Below are 19,537 nucleotides of genomic sequence, written 5' to 3'. Positions count from 1 at the left end.
GCTGACAAATGAAACAGTTTACATACTTTTTCTTTTTTTCAGAAGAATATAGTGTCTGAATCAGAAAAGACTCACTTACACAAACATATTTGTGGAAGATGTTGGAGTCACTGAAGTAAGGGAACTCCTGGCCTGACTTGGTCAGTAGCTGGTCCAGCTTGTCTACTCGTCTGCGCAGGCCCTGGATGCTTCCCTCCGTCTGCTGCCTGCGAAGACTCAGTGCTTCCTGCTGAGAGAACATGCACCTGTGCAGCTGTGCCTTCAGTAAAGGATAGAGAAAAAGACTTTCAGAGTCTCTAAAATAAAATAAGAGTATTGGCTGAAATAGAGTAAAAAATTATAATTCAAAATTATATTTAAATGATATTTTTCACATGAATTGCTAAATGACACTCAGAATATCACACTGTACCTTCAGGTTATCTTCATGCTGCCTCAGCTTCTCTCTCATCATTTCTCCTCTCCACTGCTCATCCTGCAGACAGGAATAATCACCATCACCACCGTTTTATGATCTCATTAACATTATCTATTTATCTCTCTAATTATTTATCTTTATTAAATCCATTCATTTAGAAATCTCAGCCCATACTCTGCTGCTGTAGGCTGCTTTCCCCGTGTTCAGTGCTGCTGATGTGTGGTTCTCCATGTCACTGTCCATGTCTGAAGTGATCATGGGCTGCAGCTCTTTCAAACTACTGTCCAGCTCTGCTTGCACTTCAGCTCTGAGAGAGCGCACAGTATCTTTAATGTCTCGCATGTGACTGTTCTCCTCTCCCTGACTCCAGAGCTGAGGACACAAATACAGCTATAATTAGCACTTCACTGTCACTGAATTCATCTAACTAATGCCAGTGGTGCAAGTAATAAATAAGCAGCATTAACAGCTAATTCTATTAAAACACTCAATATATATTAAGGCAGTTCTTTTAGCTGCCTACATCCATTTCTAAGAGTTAAATTTAAAGAATGAGTATGATCTCAAAGTGCAGGCTGTGAAGATATTCACAACAAATAAGAACAGTGCTGAATTACAGCACTTACAGGAATTACTCTATATGCAGTACATTATGCAGTTCCTTTTCTAACAATCAAATTACATTGTCATTTTTAATAAATGTTTGCTCCAGGTCACTGTCCATCTAAACTGGAACATCCGGTGAATTTAAAAGCATTTGGCTAAATGTGAGCAGAAAATATTGCCTTAAATACGTCAAAATGTATCCTCCTGCTTTCCTTAGCAGTCACATCAATAAATACAAGTGCATCTGGCAGCAATTCATATCCACGCTTGAGCTTGTATACTTTGGTTCATGAGCAGTTTCTTCCTTTATACATACTCTTGAACTTTTATTTAGAGGTTTTTGGCAAATTTTAAACCTTGTCATTCTTATTCTCAATTTTTATATTTATGTAAATCTCATTTGGGACAATGTCTGTCTATGGAAATGCTATAAAAATAAATTTAAATGAATGGAATAATGTAATGAATAGGTGGATCAGCCATACCTAATAACACATACCTGGGTGTGAAACAGTTAAGAATTGGTGAATTATATGTGTTTAAAAAATGACAAGTAGAACTTGTCGACAAGTAGAACATATTGATTCTGCTTGGAACAATTGCATTGATAAATTGATAATTCCACATACATACAACTTTCATCATTCCTTCTTAAGAGGAGGTAATGAAACAGAGTTGGCATTTGCAGGTGGCCGTAGCTCCAGAGACTTTTAAAGAATATGATAAAATTTAAACTTGTAGTCAATAAAACATCTCTCACCTCAGCCTGCTGGACTTTATCGCCGTCAGTGAGACTGTGTCTTATCAGGGCCTGTGCATGCTCCCTCTGACATTCAGATTCTTCAAGGGACTCTTGCCACACAGAGTGGCAGGTTTCAAGTTCCTCCCTTGCTTCTCTTTGCTCCTCTGTGCTGGCATGTAGCCTGGCCTCAGTGTCAGCTAGTACTTGCTCTACAAACACACATCCCTGCTTTTTTACCACTAGATTAAAATACATCTAAATATAGCAGGAACACAAACCTGTATGCGCTGAGTATACCAAGTAGGCAACCAAATATGTTGCATATAATTGTGTAAGACCCTACACACAGTACAAAGGCAGAAACATCTGAATGCGGTAGAAACTCACCCAGCTGTGCCACTCTGTCCTGCAGTAAAGCACACTGCTGCTGATCTGCCAGCAGGAAGCATCTTTGCTCTTCTAGCTTTTCCACAGAAAGTGTGACCTGTTCCATCTTCTCCACTCGCTTCGACAGAGCTTCCTCTAGTGCCTGCAGCTGAGCCTTCAACTTCGTCTGCTGCCGTCTCTGTAGCTCTTCCAGCTCTGAACTCTGCTGCTGTTGGATCATCAGTCGCTAGTACAAAAAGAGTTTAAAAAAAAAAGTATAAAAATTTATTTAAAACATATATCCTAGAATGTACATTCTGTAGTTTATCTCTGTCAGTGAGACTGTGTCTGCTCCAACTATACAATCATGCATCCAACCACGTAATATGTATGTAACTGTTTCTGCTTCAAATCCCACCAGTCTGAAGAAGTAAGAATCACATGGATAATGTACAGTTTATGCCACAATGTCATTAACACCAACACGCCTTAGAACTGAAAGTGCATGGTGATGCCAAGGTGACAGCAACGCACTTGTCAGAGCAGCAAGTCACCATGACAAAGCCCGTGAGGAGAAGCTGCTGCTGATGTATTGGCATGTCACCCCAAGGGCTGTTTACATGCCATAGTAATGATGCCCAGGACCCATTGAGCCAGTCTGTGTGTAGACAAGGGTTTCTTATGCATTTCCTCTTGTGACAGATGATTGGAGGCTCAGATGTCTGCTGTCCAGTGTAAACTGAACAGCAGGTTACACCAGATACAACAAAGAACACTCTACTTGACATAATGTAATGCTACTAGATCAGTTGGTTTATTTCTATAAAATAGATAAAATAGAAATATTTCTATAAAAAGACCATAAAAATCCCGTGATCATCATGTAAGGTGAGCTCGTAGAAAGAAGTACTTGCTAGTACTTCTACTCCTAAAAAAGGAGGTACTGTATGTGAGCACTTTCCACTGCCTAGCAGTTCCTGAAAATAAAACATTTTGCATTGCACAGGATCCAGTCAAAATTAATATCATTTTTTGGATCTCTCACTTCAAGAATGAAAACCAAAAGTATAGAAAAACCTTTCCCAGATTTTCGACACCATTTTAGAAGCAGACACCAGTCTCTACAGAACACAACAAGGGCTTTCATAGATGATCCCACCTATTATGTAGTGTGTGGCATTTGAGGTACACTTGTTTACTGTCCTCTTCTTAAGAGCTCTTAGTTTAAACAAGGCCATGTGAATTATCACACATGCTGTCAAAAATATCTTCATTCTTAACAGGGGAATACAAAGCTACATTTAACCCAAGGTGACAGCATGGATCGAATTCTATAGCTTTTCTGTTGCTACTCTAGCTACAAGGAAGGTGAAGGAACATTGAAAGACCATGAGCTTCTTAGTTACATGTGATTAGCTTCTAAATTTTAGTCAAGCCATGCCTGCCATTAGGTTGTGGATTCACATAGAAATGACTCAGATTGCTTCCTGGGCTTCTTGTTATGATTAACAGTCATCACTAGACACAGTAAATTACAACTAGTGAGTTGTTTTGGCTGTGCCATGTGGGTCAAATTGTAACTTAAAGTACAAATCTGGCAAGCGAACAAGTTTTGACTAGGGCTGGGCGATATGTACGATAACGATAATCATATAATACAGCCAATCATGTAACAGTATCAAGTTTGGTCGCGCCATATTGTTGTCTCGTGCTGGTCTGCTGGATTCCTCCTCAGTAACCGGCGACTGATAAGCAGAAAATGAGCGCCACAGCAAGCGAGGAAATTGTAAATAAAAGAGGAAATTCAGCTCACCAGTATGGCAGTTTTTTGGATATTATAAGTCTGACAGTAGTCAGACCAATGTCATCTGCAAATTATGCAGAACTATTATGCACTATTTTATTACACTTTATTAATCATTTCTTACATTTTCTTTCATTTTGCATAAATGGTTGTTGACATTTCTGTCTTAATAACTGAGTGGATTATGATCAGAGGAAGGTTAAGTTTAAAATAAAAATATTTAAATGTAATATATTTTTCTCCTGGTCCTTATTTGAAATCAATATAAAAAATATCAATATTTATCGATATCGACCGATATGAAACACTGAGATCGTGATACAGTTTTCAGCCATATTGCCCAGCCCTAGTGTTGACATCAGAAAATGAGACAAAAAAAGAAAGTACAGATTATTGTATGACAGCGGTGGCTATAGCAAATACTGTCTCTGTCATGTTGGATGTTCTCAGCATAAATATGAATAGTAGGAGACTGAGGTAGTTTTAAGAGATCTAACAGAATTGCATTTTTTCTTAAAACATAATTTCAAAATTGTAAAATTCTTTTTCTTTTTGATTTTATATATATCAAATAAACCTTAAAATATTAATAGCAAATGTTTAAATAGCAAAACTAGCCAAAATTAACAAATTAATGATTACTGTTAGTGATTCACATGACAAGATTATCCCTGACATTATATGACACATGACATTATATGACGTCTGTGTCATGCGTTCATTTAATGTAAAATGTAAGTGTATACAACAAACATTTAGATCATAAAGTATGATCAGATAAATTAGCACAAAATGTTTACCTCCTCCTGACGTTCAAACTGCATCTCCTTCCTTTCCACAGATGCCTCAATCTCCTTTAGCTGCTGTACCAGTTTGTCTATTCTTTGTTGTCTCCTCTGGATTTTGTCCTGCATCACAGCCTTCTGGTGCTGCTGCTGCTTCACAAAATCATCCTGATCTCGCTGAGCATCTTCTAACTCCTGTACACAGAAATGCAACAAATGATAAATGCTGTTATGACTTGAATTTTTAAATGATTCTCTCATGCCTCAGGAACAGAACAACTTTTCCAGAAGGTAAAAAAACCCTCAAGAAAAGTAAATACTTTACAAATACGATTAGATTTAGACCATTGTCATTTGTCTCATTTGAGTGTGTCTGTTACACTAGATGAGTTTTAAGAGATTTTGCACTTTTTAATGTCCACAGTAAAGAAATTGGAAGAATGTATATTTAACAGTTTAACTCATTTAACAGTTTAAACTCAGATTATAGACACAGGTATATTTTATACACACCTTTCTAATTTTCTCTAGCTGATCTGTTGAGTGTGCAATATCTTCTTTTAGTTTATTCAGATCCTTAGATTTCTCTGTAGAGAAATAAAACAAAAATTAACACAATGCATTAACATGCACGAATATCTCTATAATCAAATTAAACCAGTATAGTATAGTATAGTATAGTATAGTATAGTATAGTATAGTATAGTATAGTATAGTAAGTGGGGTTATATAACATGAATTCTGACCCATCCCACCCACATTAGTGAAGCTCACTTCACTTCACATACTTTTGGCAAAAAGTGGCCAAGGCCACATTTTTTTAAATAAATTTTTGTCTAAGAAGAATAATAATAACTAGATTTGTAAAGTTTGTTGCGACAAACTTTGATGTTGGCTTTGACGGTGCAAGTATTCGCAAAAGCCGCTGTATTTTGGAGGCGAGTGGACAGAAAGATTGTGATCCGAATACCCATGAGGTAGTTCCCTTCATTGTGCTGAGTGTTTTTATACATCACATGTCCATGTTGTGCAAATTTTTAATTTTCATGTGATGTCATGTGCCGTGATCAGAATACCCGTGGGGCAATTCCCCTCATTGTGCTGAGTGTTTTGATATGTCACATGTCCATGTTGTGCAAATTTTTGATTTCGCTTGTTTTGGGGGCGGGGCTACACGTGACGTCAAGTGGTGTCGAGTGACGTCACCAGAATACCCGGTGGGGTGCCAATACTTTTGGCAAAAAGTGGCTACTGAGGGTTTGGATTCTATTTATTATTATACTGCATAGACCAGTACATGCAATTCTTAATGTTGGATGTATTTCGTGTGTGAGAGCTTAGAGGACTTTACGGAAATCCCCATTCAAGTCTATGGGATGTTCGATCGTTGACTACGGGAAAACCGAAAATTCCATCGGAACTCCGAAAAAAAAATTTCGTCCGGAGTAAGGTCCTAAAGAACCTGTCCGAGTTCAGTGTAAATCACTCAGAAACTTGCCAAGTTATAAACCTCAAAAGTTTATAATGAAGTGTATGGGAAAAACGGCTTTTTTGAGCTTCCTTACCGGGAATGCCGGAATTCCGATTGCTTAGAAAAGTAATAGCAACTTCAGACTAGGGTCTACGACATATCCAAATTTGGTGCATGTGGCTCGAAAGCCCTAGGCCGCATTTTTTTAAAATAAATTTTTGGCTAAGAATAATACTAACTAGAATGGTACATTTCCTGAAGAAAATGTGAATGGTGCTTGCACGTGGCAACCTCCCCTCATCGTGCTGAGTGTTTTGATATATGACATGTCCAAGTTGTGCTAACTTTTTGATCTCACTTACTTGGGGGGCGAGGCTACACGTGACGTCCCGTGACGTGACCAAAACACGCGTGAGGCAGTTCCCCTCATCGGGCTGAGTGTTTTGATAAATGACACGTCCATGTTGTGCAAAATTTAGGATTTTGCTAATTCTGGGGGCGGGGCTACACGTGACGTCACCTGACGTGACCAAAACACGTGTGAGGCAGTTCCCCTCATCGGGCTGAGTGTTTTGATATATGACATGTCTATGTTGTGCTAACTTTATGATTTCGCTTACTTTGGGGCGGGGCTACATGTGACGTGACCAAAACACACGTGAGGCAGTTCTCCTCATTCGGCTGAGTGTTTTGATATATGACACGTCCATGTTGTGCTAACTTTTTGATTTCACTTATTTTGGGGTCAGGGCTACACGTGATGTGACCAAAACATGCGTGAGGCACTTCCCCTCATTGGGCTGAGTGTTTTGATATATGACCCGTCCATGTTGTGCAAAATTTATGATTTCGCTTGTTTGGGGGGCGGGGCTAAACGTGACGTCACGTGACATCACCAAAACACACATGAAGCGCTTCCCCTCAAACACATTGGGCTGTGTTTTGATATATGACATGTCCATGTTGTGCAAAATTTATGATTTGGGGGCGGGGCTACACGTGACGTCATGTGACGTGACCAAAACACAGGTGAGGCACTTCCCCTCATTGGGCTGAGTGTTTTGATATATGACATGTCCATGTTGTGCAAAATTTATGATTTCGCTTATTTGGGGGGCGGGGCTACACGTGACGTCACGTGAATACCCGGTGGGGTGCGAATACTATTGGACAAAAGTGACTACTAAGTGTTTTGACATTTCATGTTAAAACTGCAGTCATTATGGGATTCTACTTATTATACTACATCGAACATTTTTTTTGGGGCGGGGCTACACATGAATACCCGGTGGGGTGCCAATACATTTGGACAAAAGTGTATTGACTGGGGGCCAATACTTGTGGAATCATTGGATTGATAGTGGGAATTGATAGTTACATGTATTGACAGTCTCCTTTACATGTACAGAAAGTACAAAAGAATTTTAAGAATTCCCCATTCAAGTCTATGGGGAAAAAAAAACCCCTTTGAGCTTCCGTACCGGGAATTCTGGAATTCCGATCGCTTATAAAAACTATAGCACACCTCTCCTCAATGAGCTGGTCGATTTGACAACTCATCCATGGAGTAGGGGATAGCAATTTGTTTAGCATGCAAGAAATTCGGGGTTCGAAACCACCCTTGTACCGTGTTTTTTCTAACACTTTATGATAAATGAGTTGACATTAGTTACCACATTACTTAACATGAACTAATAATGAACTGCACTTCTACAGCATTTATTCATTTTGTTCATGTTAATTTCAACATTTACTAATACATTATTAACACCGTGTTAACATTACTTAATATACTGTGAACTAACATGAACAAAGAATAAACTTTATTTTAACAAAGATTACTAAATACAATAATTTATTGCTCATGGTTAGTAAATGTTAGTTAATACATTAAATTTGAACTAATGATCCTTATTGCAACGTGATTACATTTTTCCCCAGTAAAATCTCTGATTGATGCTTTAGTTCAGGAACTTCATGGCGCTTGTTTCAGGAAAAGATAAATGGATTTTCAGGTGTGCTCTTTTGTTGCAGGTGAGAAACTAGTCTGCAAATATAACCATAGTAACTGTGCAGCCATACCCTAGCAACCATGTAGTGCACCTTACGAACCATATTGCAATATAAAGAAGCCATATCTCAGTTACACAACATAAAACACTCAGCATGCTGAGGGGAACTGACGTCACGTGTAGCCCTGCCCCCAAAATTAGCGAAATCAAAAATTTAGCACAACATGGACATGTGACATATCAAAACACTCAGCACGATGAGGGGAACTTGCCACGAGCAAGCACATTCACATTTTCTTTAGGAAATGTACCGTTCTAGTTAATGTGCTTGCTAAAGCACATTCTTATTCTCTTGCATACTTATTATTATTAATGTGCTTGCAAAGCACATTCTTATTCTCTTGCATACTTATTCTTCTTCTTTCTCTTCTTCTTCTTCCGGACACTTTTTCGGCGCATAACTTGTCCCGCAGCTTTTGTCGTAGACCCATAAATGAGGTGTCAAATCGACCGGCTCATTGAGGAGAGGTGTGCTATCTATTTTGTAAGCGATCAGAATTCCAGAATTTCCAGTATGGAAGTTCAAAGGAGTGTTTTTTCCCCATAGACTTGAATGGGGAATCTCTCTGTAGATGTGCTAACATCCAAAAGATGGCAGCAGACACCAGTGAATCTGTGTAAAGGTCTTTACTTAAAGCTTGTTGCTATATTTCACAGTGAGCTTCAGTTTCATTTCATATATATATATTGTGGGATCGCCCCCTATTTTCATGATTTTCGTTCGATTCGGACTACAAATCTGACAGCTCAGTGTATTTTTTTAAGCCTCCTAGGACAAGTGAGAGCCGAAAACAAAGGACGGAAGTGCTGTGTGTTTCGATCAGAAACGCATTTTGGATTAAAGCGTTTTGGATTAAAAGGCTTACATATTCCAGTTCCTTAGACTCTTGGGGATTTTTTTTACAAGCATTTGTTTTGGAAAATAAAGTGAGAGCCGAAAACAAAGGACGGAAGTGGATTGTTGTTTACACATTTCAGCCAGAAACGCGTTTTAGATTAAAGCGTTTTGGATTAAAAGGCTTACATATTCCAGTTCCTTAGACTCTTGGGGATTTTTTACAAGCATTTGTTTTGGAAAATATTACCCCAGTGACGAAAGGTAAGCGCCGCCTATTTCCGGTGACTACCAACTTGGATTAAATTAGTATGATGGCTATAAATCATATTATGCTTTGTGTGTGGGCTTAATAAAATCCCGAGAGTCTAAGCTTTCAAACAATATAACATTTAACCGTGTATTTAATGCTTAAACCTAGTGGTCGCGTGCCTTGGACAGCACGGCGGTCACATATGTTGTTGTTTCTGCCATTTGTATAACTTTTTGTTGTTTTCAACTATCAGTGTAGTTTTTATAATTTTTTATTTCACTTTAAACTAATGTCCTTTTAAGAACAGCAACGGCTCTTTTAAGAGCCACCCATTAATTAAAATTAAGCGCATTTTTTCTTTGTCTCCTCACATTACATAATTATTTTTTGACATGATATGACACGTATATCACAAAGAATGATAAGAATGACTGTAATATAATAAAGCTTGGGTATTGTTAGATGCGCCATTCTTCACATTAGTGAATTAATACATAAAACCGCAAAGGCTTCCTTGTCTTCCTGGATGGCCTAGTGGATAGCGAATCCGTTTAGCATGAAATTCGGGGTTCGAATCCACCCTTGGACAGTTTTTATTTTCTAAAACTTTATAATAAAGGTTCATTAGTTGACATTAGTTACCACATTACTTAACATGAACTAATAATGAACTGCACTTCTACAGCATTTATTCATTTTGTTCATGTTAATTTCAACATTTACTAATACATTATTAACACCGTGTTAACATTACTTAATATACTGTGAACTAACATGAACAAAGAATAAACTTTATTTTAACAAAGATTACTAAATACAATAATTTATTGCTCACGGTTAGTAAATGTTAGTTAATACATTACATTTGAACTAATGATCCTTATTGTAACGTGATTATATTTTTTCCCAGTAAAATTACTGATTGATGCTTTAGTTCAAGATCTTCCAGGAAGACGAGGAAGCCATTGCGGTTTTATGTTCGAACAACAACATATGTGACCGCCGAGAAACAACAACATATGTGACCACCGTGCTGTCAAAGGCATGCCACCAACTCGTTTTAAACATAAAATACACGGTTAAATGTTATATTGTTTGAAAGCTTAGACTCTCGGGATTTTATTAAGCCCACAAACAAAGCATAATATGATTTATAGCCATCATACTAATTTAATCCAAGTTGATAGTCACCGGAAATAGGCGGCGCTTACCTTTCTTCACTGGGGTAATTTTGTAATTACCACAGTGAAGAAAGGTAATTTTGCAAATGCTTGTGAAAAAATCCCCAAGAGTCTAAGGAACTGGAATATGTAAGCCTTTTAATCCAAAACGCGTTTCTGAACGAAACACACAGCACTTCCGTCCTTTGTTTCGGTTCTCACTTGTCCTAGGAGGCTTAAAAAACTACACTGAGCCGTCAAACGAAAATCATAAAAATAGGGGGCGATCCCACAATATACATATATACATATATATACATATATATATATATATGAAATGAAACTCAAGCTCACTGAAATATAGCAACAAGCTTTAATAAAGACCTTTACACAGATTCACTGGTGTCTGCTGCCTTCTTATGGATGTTATCACATCTACAGAGAGATTCCCCATTCAAGTCTATGGGGAACAAACACCCTTTTGAACTTCCATACTGGGAATTCTGGAATTCTGATCGCTTACAAAATGGATAGCACAACTCTCCTCAATGAGCCGGTCGATTTGACACCTCATTTATGTGTCTAGGACAAAAGCTGCGGGACAAGTTACGCGCCGAAAAAGTGTCCGGAATAATAATAATAATAATAATAATAATAATAATAATAATAATAATAATAAGTATGCAAGAGAATAAGAATGTGCTTTAGCAAGCACATTAATAATAATAATAATAATAATAATAATAATAATAATAATAATAAGTATGCAAGAGAATAAGAATGTGTTTTGCAAGCACATTCATTATCAGAATAATAATAATAAGAAGAAGAAGTATGCAAGAGAATAAGAATGTGCTTTGCACGCACATTAAAAATAATAATAATAATAATAATAATAATAATAATAATAATAATAATAAGTATGCAAGAGAATAAGAATGTGTTTTGCAAGCACATTAATAATAACAAGTATGCAAGAGAATATGAATGTGCTTTGCAAGCACATTAATAATAATAATAAGTATGCAAGAGAATAAGAATGTGCTTTACAAGCACATTAATAATAATAAGTATGCAAGAGAATAAGAATGTGCTTTAGCAAGCACATTAACTAGAACGGTACATTTCCTAAAGAAAATGTGAATGTGCTTGCTCGTGGCAAGTTCCCCTCATCGTGCTGAGTGTTTTGATATGTCACATGTCCATGTTGTGCTAAATTTTTGATTTCGCTAATTTTGGGGGCAGGGCTACACGTGACGTCAGTTCCCCTCAGCATGCTGAGTGTTTTATGTTGTGTAACTGAGATATGGCTTCTTTATATTGCAATATGGTTCGTAAGGTGCACTACATGGTTGCTAGGGTATGGCTGCACAGTTACTATGGTTATATTTGCAGACTAGTTTCTCACCTGCAACAAAAGAGCACACCTGAAAATCCATTTATCTTTTCCTGAAACAAGCGCCATGAAGATCTTGAACTAAAGCATCAATCAGAGATTTTACTGGGGAAAAATGTAATCACGTTGCAATAAGGATCATTAGTTCAAATTTAATGTATTAACTAACATTTACTAACCATGAGCAATAAATTATTGTATTTAGTAATCTTTGTTAAAATAAAGTTTATTCTTTGTTCATGTTAGTTCACAGTATATTAAGTAATGTTAACACGGTGTTAATAATGTATTAGTAAATGTTGAAATTAACATGAACAAAATGAATAAATGCTGTAGAAGTGCAGTTCATTATTAGTTCATGTTAAGTAACGTGGTAACTAATGTCAACTCATTTATCATAAAGTGTTAGAAAAAACACGGTACAAGGGTGGTTTCGAAACCCCGAATTTCTTGCATGCTAAACAAATTGCTATCCCCTACTCCATGGATGAGTTGTCAAATCGACCAGCTCATTGAGGAGAGGTGTGCTATAGTTTTTATAAGCGATCGGAATTCCAGAATTCCCGGTACGGAAGCTCAAAGGGGTTTTTTTTTCCCCATAGACTTGAATGGGGAATTCTTAAAATTCTTTGCAAGCACATTAATAAGTATGCAAGAGAATAAGAATGTGCTTTGCAAGCACATTAATAATAATAATAATAATATTAAGTATGCAAGAGAATAAGAATGTGCTTTGCAAGCCCATTAATAATAATAATAATAATAATAATAAGCTTATAATGCAAATCAGAATGTTGGCTTCTACAAAGCAAACATAATTAACTGTTAACTATTAATTCTGCTTACACTAGCACAAAAATATCCCATTTCAGACTCATATGAATATTATTTTAAATATGGCTTAAACCTTCTAGTTGTTTCTGGGTTGCGGTGGTATCTCTGATGATTTCTTCTCGAACACTCTGCGCATGTCTGTGCTCCTGCTTCAGCTTAGCCAGTTCTGCCTGCAGTTTCAGCAACTCTGCCTCTGCTTTCCTCACCCCCTCCTCTGCTGTTTCCTGACATCTGCCACAGAGGATAACAGCATTTAAAGCCACTTTAATATAGCACACAGAGTAAACACAGCTGTTTTTCAAGTGTAAATGCTGCATTATTACTAAAAATAAACTGAACAGGTAAGTCATTTGGAGCTCCTACCTCTGTACATGTAAGCGACGGGTCTCCAGGTTGGTGCACTGCTCCAGCAGGCTGCTCCTTTCTGTACCTGCAACATTAATCTGCTCTTTCAGTGTAAGGATCTCCTGTTCCTGCAGCCTCCTATGTCTCTCACAGTCAGCCTGCTGCTCCTGCACCTCCTTCTCTGCCTCCTGCAGTTCCAGACGCACCTGCAAGGCACAACATATCAATTCCACCGTAACAGGCTCACAACACGAAAACTTGTGCTAAAATAAAAAGATTTGAAAAATGCAATACCTGTTTGTATTTATTTTTTTCAAATGAAAGAATAATACTATATTATATGATAATACTATAATAATACTATATTATTATAGCAGAACAAGACAACTAGTTGTTTTCCATTTGCTGAATAATGGCATTAAACCAGGTATACCAGTAATTCTTTAAATTAGGGCTCACCTGTAGCAAAGACTCCTGGCTCTTCTCAAGCTGGTCCAGTTTCTGGTTGTGCTGAACCTTCACTCTCTCTAGCTCTACTTTCTCCAATTGGATCATGTCTAGTACATGCTTCAGCTCTACACATAGAGAAAACACAAGCTTCTGATAATACATTCTTAACAGCATCAGCCATTCTGTGAAAACTATTTTTGCATTTAAACAAACAAAAAAAAAATCCACATTAGAGATTCCTTACTTTACATATAGATACCTAATAAAGACTTGAATCAATCAATGTAGAAAAGTTTCTCTATAAACAAATTCATAGTACTTGTGGCCTACTTTATTCTGAATATTCAGAAAACTAAAACCCAAGTGCAACAAATATAACAGTCACTTATTGGGGTCTCCTTTCCTAGCGTAAAACGCATAACATTTATGCTATTTTTTAATGTAATTCAAATTTGGTAGCCAGAGTGGAACATACCTTATATAGCCAAAAGTATGTATACTATATTGTGATAAGTTCTGAGACATCTGCCTTTACATGCACATGAATTTTAATGACAACCGATTCTAAATCTGTAGGTTTTAATATAGAGTTGTCCCACCCTTTGCATATTCTTCTGGGAAGGCTTTCCATAAGGTTTAGGAGTTTGTTTATGGGAATTTTTGACCATTCTCTAGAAGTATATTAATGAGGTCAGGTACTGATGTTGGATGAGAAGGCCTGGCCCACAGTCTCTGCTCTTATTCATCCCAGAGGTGTTCTGAATGGTTGAGAATACAACTTATTTTACATGGCCTACCACTTCATGACTGAGTTGCTGTTGTTCCCAATTGCTTCCACTTTGTTATAATATCACTAACATTTGACCATGGAATATTTTGTAGAGGAAATTTCACGAATAGACTTATTGCACCAGTGGCAACCTATCATGGTATGATACTTAAATTGAAAGCTCTTGAGAGTGACCCATTGTTTCACAAATATTTGTAGAAGCAGTCTGCATGCCTAGGTGTGTGATTTTATCCACCTGTGGCCATGGAAGTAATTGGAACACCTGATTTGGAGGGGTGTCCCAAAAACTGAACTTCAGACCCATATGTGTTTTTTTTTTCATCCCATTCATCCAAAGATTGTGTCTTTAATGCTCCACTCATTTTTGTATTCATTCAGCTACAAAAGCATTAGTGAGATCAGGTGTTTGTGTTGGAGAGGAGGTCTGGGGTACAGTCTGCATTCTGGTTCATCCTCAATTCTTCCATTCCAGGCTTGGCAAACCATGTCTTCATGGAGTTGTGTGGTGCACAGAGGCAATGTCATGCTGAAACATGTTTGTGGTCTCTCTTTGCCAGTGAAGAGAAATTGTAATGCTACAACTTACAAAGACATCTGTATAATTATGTGTTTCCAACTTTGTGGTAACAGTCTGAGGAAGATACATAAATGAGTGTGACGGTCAGGTGTCCATTTTTGGTGTGTACTAAAATTAAACTTAGATGAACAAAAAATAAGCTTACTAAATATTCTGCACCCTATTCCACTATATAAAAAACTTGAAAAAATGGCTACCTTGCAACATGGTTGACTATAAACCTAACTAAATGATTGTGAAACGATTTTCTGTGGCTTGTGCATTCCACATAGAAATACCTGATTCTACAATGAACAAGTTAGCATAGCTACAGCAAGGTGAGTAGTGCAACAGGTTGTGGCTTTCTGAATGAGTCATTGTGCCAAACCACAGTGAAGTGCACAAATTTAAACTTGTGTCCACATCTAATGTACTGTGTCAAACTGCTATTCAGAGAATATACACTATACTCAGACTGTGTGTCTGTTAACAGAAGTGTTTTGATTTCACCTGCTTTGTGCTTGTTAATGACTGCATGCTGATCCTGCACTTTCTCTTGAATTTTCTTCTCCTCCTTTTTATACTGAGCCAGTCTCCGTCTCCTCTCCGAGAGCTTTGAGTCCAGCTCACCCTTTTGTGCAGCAAGAGATTGCACATCCACACGCAGCTCCTACACACACATGGATACGTCCATTTGATAGCATTCATTTGGACAATAATGTTTCCATATTCCATACAAAATTCACATAGGCAAGTCTAAAGCTAGTGCTGCCAATTTATATGCAATACATATCCTCATGTAACGATTCGGTTAACAATATTTGTAAATCAAGTTTTAAATCATGTGTCTTCAAAATAAACTTTGATTCTAAAGAAATATCTAAATAGAGTATCTGAACAATCTTTTATTTTCTTAAAACAAGTCATATGTTGTGGACACAGTAGACAGAGATTTGGTTTAGAAATGCTGGAATATTGTATTTAACAGACAATTTTAAATTTGCAGACCTGCCAACCTTGGAAAAAGTTTTGAGTAGCAACTTACTTCAGCAATGCGGCGCAAGGTCAGGCACATTTGCTGGTCAGTGTTGATTAAGTTCACATGCTCACTCATCACAACTTTTTACTTAGCACAGAGTTCTCACTCACCACCATACTGTATCAAGTTATTCAACATACAAGTAGACCATGAAGAACTATTTTATTGAAAAGGCACCATAAAAACTATTTTAACAACTCTTTATGTATTGCCATAAATTAGATCTACTGAACTAAACATTTGACAACACATACATGTGTTAATTTTCTCAGCAATACTGCAAGACTCTAGACTTCACTATGGTTTTGACTGGCTGATCATATAATAATACCTCCTTCATCATTTCTACTTTCTGCTTCTATTTCCCTGCTTTTCACAAAAAAATCTGATGTCCATCAGATGTGATCTACAGAGCCAGTAACAATCGAGTCAGAATACGATTGATATTTAAAAAATGACATTAGTTTCGTCATGTTATAGCATGACTGCGTGCTATAAAAGGGATACACAGACGCTCGCGGATATTGATTTCTGCGTGCTCACGCCAGTTTGTCTTTTCCGTTAAAGTACGATGGCAATGCGTTTACAGGCATGACTTAGGTTTCCTACTGTATATAAATACTGGCAAATAAAGTAAAACTTGATCTGTGCGTAAAACTTAAACTTGAGGCACAACACCGGACACTTGGGCACATGCCCCAGTAAAGGAGTCTAACGACGCGTGTGGTTCGGCAGGCTTATTAAAATGCTTGAAATTCACAATTCTGGCCATTTACCTTACGTTAAGTCCTCACTTGTAAAAAACAGTCACTGTAAGAAGAATTGAAAACGGACAGAGACAGATGAAAACCACATCCGTTTTGACGGCTCTCCTCTTGTAGTGTTGAAGAGATTTAAACTGGCGCTATGATTGGTCGAATTATCATTTTCCCAGGTTGCTGCCCAATGCGGTTACACCCATAGGCGCATTGCCTGGTGCGCAAATGCACAGACAGTTGAACTCAAAGGCATCAATGGTTTTTCACAATGCGTACTTTGAAGTGACAAATCGTGGCAGCGTACTTTGATGTCTAAATACACAAAATCTGCTACACAAAATGCGTAAAGGTTTGCAGGTCTGAATTTGCTACTTGGTGGCTGATACAATTGTTGAAACCGTGAACCTTAATGTGTTGCTGCAGACGGTGTGTGTCCTCTTCTCCCTGCCTCAAAACCTCCACAAGGCTTTGCCGGTGCTTTTCCACATTTGCCCTTACAATGTCCTCCTCTTCCCTCCACTGCTCTAGCTTTCTCCCAAGCAAAGACAGCTGTTCCTTCTGCAGTAGCACCTATAAACACACACACACACACACACACACACACACACACACACACACGTTAGTGAGCTACAAATAAGCAACATATGTATGCCAATAATTCCAAAGTCTAATTATTAATAAACAGCTATTTTAATATACAGATAAATAAGTACAATGTTACTGATTTAATTCTAAATAAGAGCAACATTATAACAAAATATAAAGAAATAATGAGTGTTTTAGCTCCTGTTGTGCTAATTTCTGATAATTATCTTTTACTAGTATACATTTCAAAACAATTCAGACCTTAGATATGAATATTGTATCATGACTTCTGTTTTCATTTCCTCTTTGTTAAAGCACATGTCGTGCTTGTCTGTTCAACTCAAGTGTGATTGGAAACATTGTATTACACATAATTTGATGCACAACCTATTTGTTAGGGTTTTTTGATAACCCTAACATACCCACTTTCATAGATTTTTATAGATTTCTTTGATGTCTATGAATGCAGTAAATAAACCTGGAAGAAGTAAGCTTCAGCATTAAGTGATGAGTAAATCTCCGTTCACCACATTTAGCATCAATCAAATGGACTTCTAAACCTTATTTTCATTATGTTTATTGCAGAAAGAAGCTTCATTTTGGTGCCTTCTTACTATAAGTGAGTACATATGCTATATGGCATACACAGTGGTATATATAATTCTGAAAATTCTGAATTGACATATCAATTCGAAATTGTTTTCATTTTACAGAGGACTTTAAACATTACCTGTGTGTTTAGATGCTCCAACTCTTTTCTGCGGGTGTATAGAATATCCTCAGAGTCTCTAAAGCCCATAAAATTATTAGCCTCCTGGTACTGTGACTCTCTCCGCTCTTTCTGCCTGTCCTCCATTCTTGACATAGAGAAAAGTAGTAAGAAAAACAAAAGACAAGGAAAGGCTTTTCAGGCGAGCTGTGAATCACACCTGAAGGAAACTTACATATTGGTTACTCTCTTCAGATTTCTGTTAAGTTCTTGAAACTCTGCTTCTCGAGCTGCAATCGCTTTTTCCACTTGTTTTAGTGCGCTATTCTGATCCTGCTTACATGTTTGAAGATCCTTTACCTCTTCTTGAAGATCGCTGTGACAAAGAGGGCCATAACTGTCTGAAGCCAAGCAGTACTAAGCTAAGCTAGAGTATCCTATTATGTAGGTGTTACAGTATAGAATATAAAATCAGAATAATACCGGATTTGTTGTTTAGTGTGGGCTAGTTGTCTGGTGCTATCCTGGGCTTGCTGTTTAATGTCCTCAAGTTCACGTTCTCTCTCTTTTAACTTCCTCTCAGCTTCAGTGTAGTGCTGCAGTGTGTCTTTGGTCTATGTATACACAGACAAATATATAATCATGTAAAAATTTATACCTGTGATTATTATTATTATTGAAAACAGAAAGTTAATTAATTAATAACTAATAATGAAAGTAATGCTTGTGGCTGACCTTAGCTCTGGTATCCTTCAGGTCTGCTTCGGCCTCTGACAGCAGGCGGTCTACCTCTCGTAGTTCAGTCCTGCGATTGAAGAGAGTTTTCTCCAGAACTTCCATCTCATCCATTACAGTGTCCTCTTTTGCATGACTCAATGAACTCTCCAACAGCCTCCTGTCAGCAGACACAACCAAAACATAATCATAGCTAAAAGACATATTTATAGAAAATTGAAATCAGTTATTCTAGATATGATTTCAATTATCAAGAATGATCAGGTTGTGAAATTAAAAAGCAGAGTGAGGGCAAATGTGAGTGCATAGTGCAGGCCAAGAGCAGGTGTGAGAGTAAAGTGCAGGCTGAGAGCAGGTGTGAGAGTATAGTGAAGGCCAAGAGCAGGTGTGAGAGTATAGTGAAGGCCAAGAGCAGGTGTGAGAGTATAGTGCAGGCTAAGAGCAGAAGAGCAGATGTGAGAGTATAGTGCAGGCTGAGACCAGATGTGAGAGTATAGTGCAGGCTGATGGCAGGTGTGAGAGTATAGTGCAGGCTGAGAGCAGATGTGAGAGTATAGTGCAGGCTGAGAGCCGATGTGAGAGTATAGTGCAGTCTGAGAGCAGGTGTGAGAATATAGTGCAGGCTGAGAGCAGGTGTGAGAGTATAGTGCAGGCTGAGAGCAGGTGTGAGAGTATAGTGAATACTGAGAGCAGGTGTGTGAGTATAGTGAATACTGAGAGCAGGTGTGAGAGTATAGTGCAGGCTGAGAGCAGAAGAGCAGGTGCAAGAGTATAGTGCAGGCTGAAGGCAGGTGTGAGAGTATAATGAAGGCTGAAAGCAGGTGTGAG

At 37.7% G+C, this 19,537-nt stretch overlaps 1 protein-coding gene across 6 annotated transcripts in view; it reads right to left on the bottom strand.

Annotated features, from left to right (window-relative positions):
• The window catches only part of cntrl (centriolin), a 53,116-nt gene that overhangs the window by 695 nt on the left and 32,884 nt on the right, over window positions 1-19,537 (bottom strand). For 5 of the 6 annotated variants that reach the window (XM_027145688.2, XM_027145691.2, XM_027145689.2 and 2 more), the window contains 16 exons: window positions 18,710-18,869; window positions 18,458-18,588; window positions 18,210-18,350; window positions 17,996-18,122; window positions 17,086-17,250; window positions 15,394-15,553; window positions 13,547-13,662; window positions 13,106-13,293; window positions 12,816-12,973; window positions 5,235-5,308; window positions 4,737-4,916; window positions 2,154-2,379; window positions 1,785-1,975; window positions 593-790; window positions 413-475; window positions 80-259 (listed from right to left, as the gene is read on the bottom strand). In XM_027145688.2, the coding sequence (XP_027001489.2) occupies window positions 80-259; window positions 413-475; window positions 593-790; window positions 1,785-1,975; window positions 2,154-2,379; window positions 4,737-4,916; window positions 5,235-5,308; window positions 12,816-12,973; window positions 13,106-13,293; window positions 13,547-13,662; window positions 15,394-15,553; window positions 17,086-17,250; window positions 17,996-18,122; window positions 18,210-18,350; window positions 18,458-18,588; window positions 18,710-18,869 (2,458 nt within the window). The remainder of the gene's footprint in view (window positions 1-79; window positions 260-412; window positions 476-592; window positions 791-1,784; window positions 1,976-2,153; window positions 2,380-4,736; window positions 4,917-5,234; window positions 5,309-12,815; window positions 12,974-13,105; window positions 13,294-13,546; window positions 13,663-15,393; window positions 15,554-17,085; window positions 17,251-17,995; window positions 18,123-18,209; window positions 18,351-18,457; window positions 18,589-18,709; window positions 18,870-19,537) is intronic. The other variant, XM_027145694.2, reaches the window with a different exon arrangement.

The sequence above is a fragment of the Tachysurus fulvidraco genome, chromosome 9 (genome assembly GCF_022655615.1).
Source record: "Tachysurus fulvidraco isolate hzauxx_2018 chromosome 9, HZAU_PFXX_2.0, whole genome shotgun sequence".
Classification (NCBI taxonomy): Eukaryota; Metazoa; Chordata; class Actinopteri; order Siluriformes; family Bagridae; genus Tachysurus; species Tachysurus fulvidraco.
This window is presented reverse-complemented; position numbering and strand designations above follow the sequence as displayed.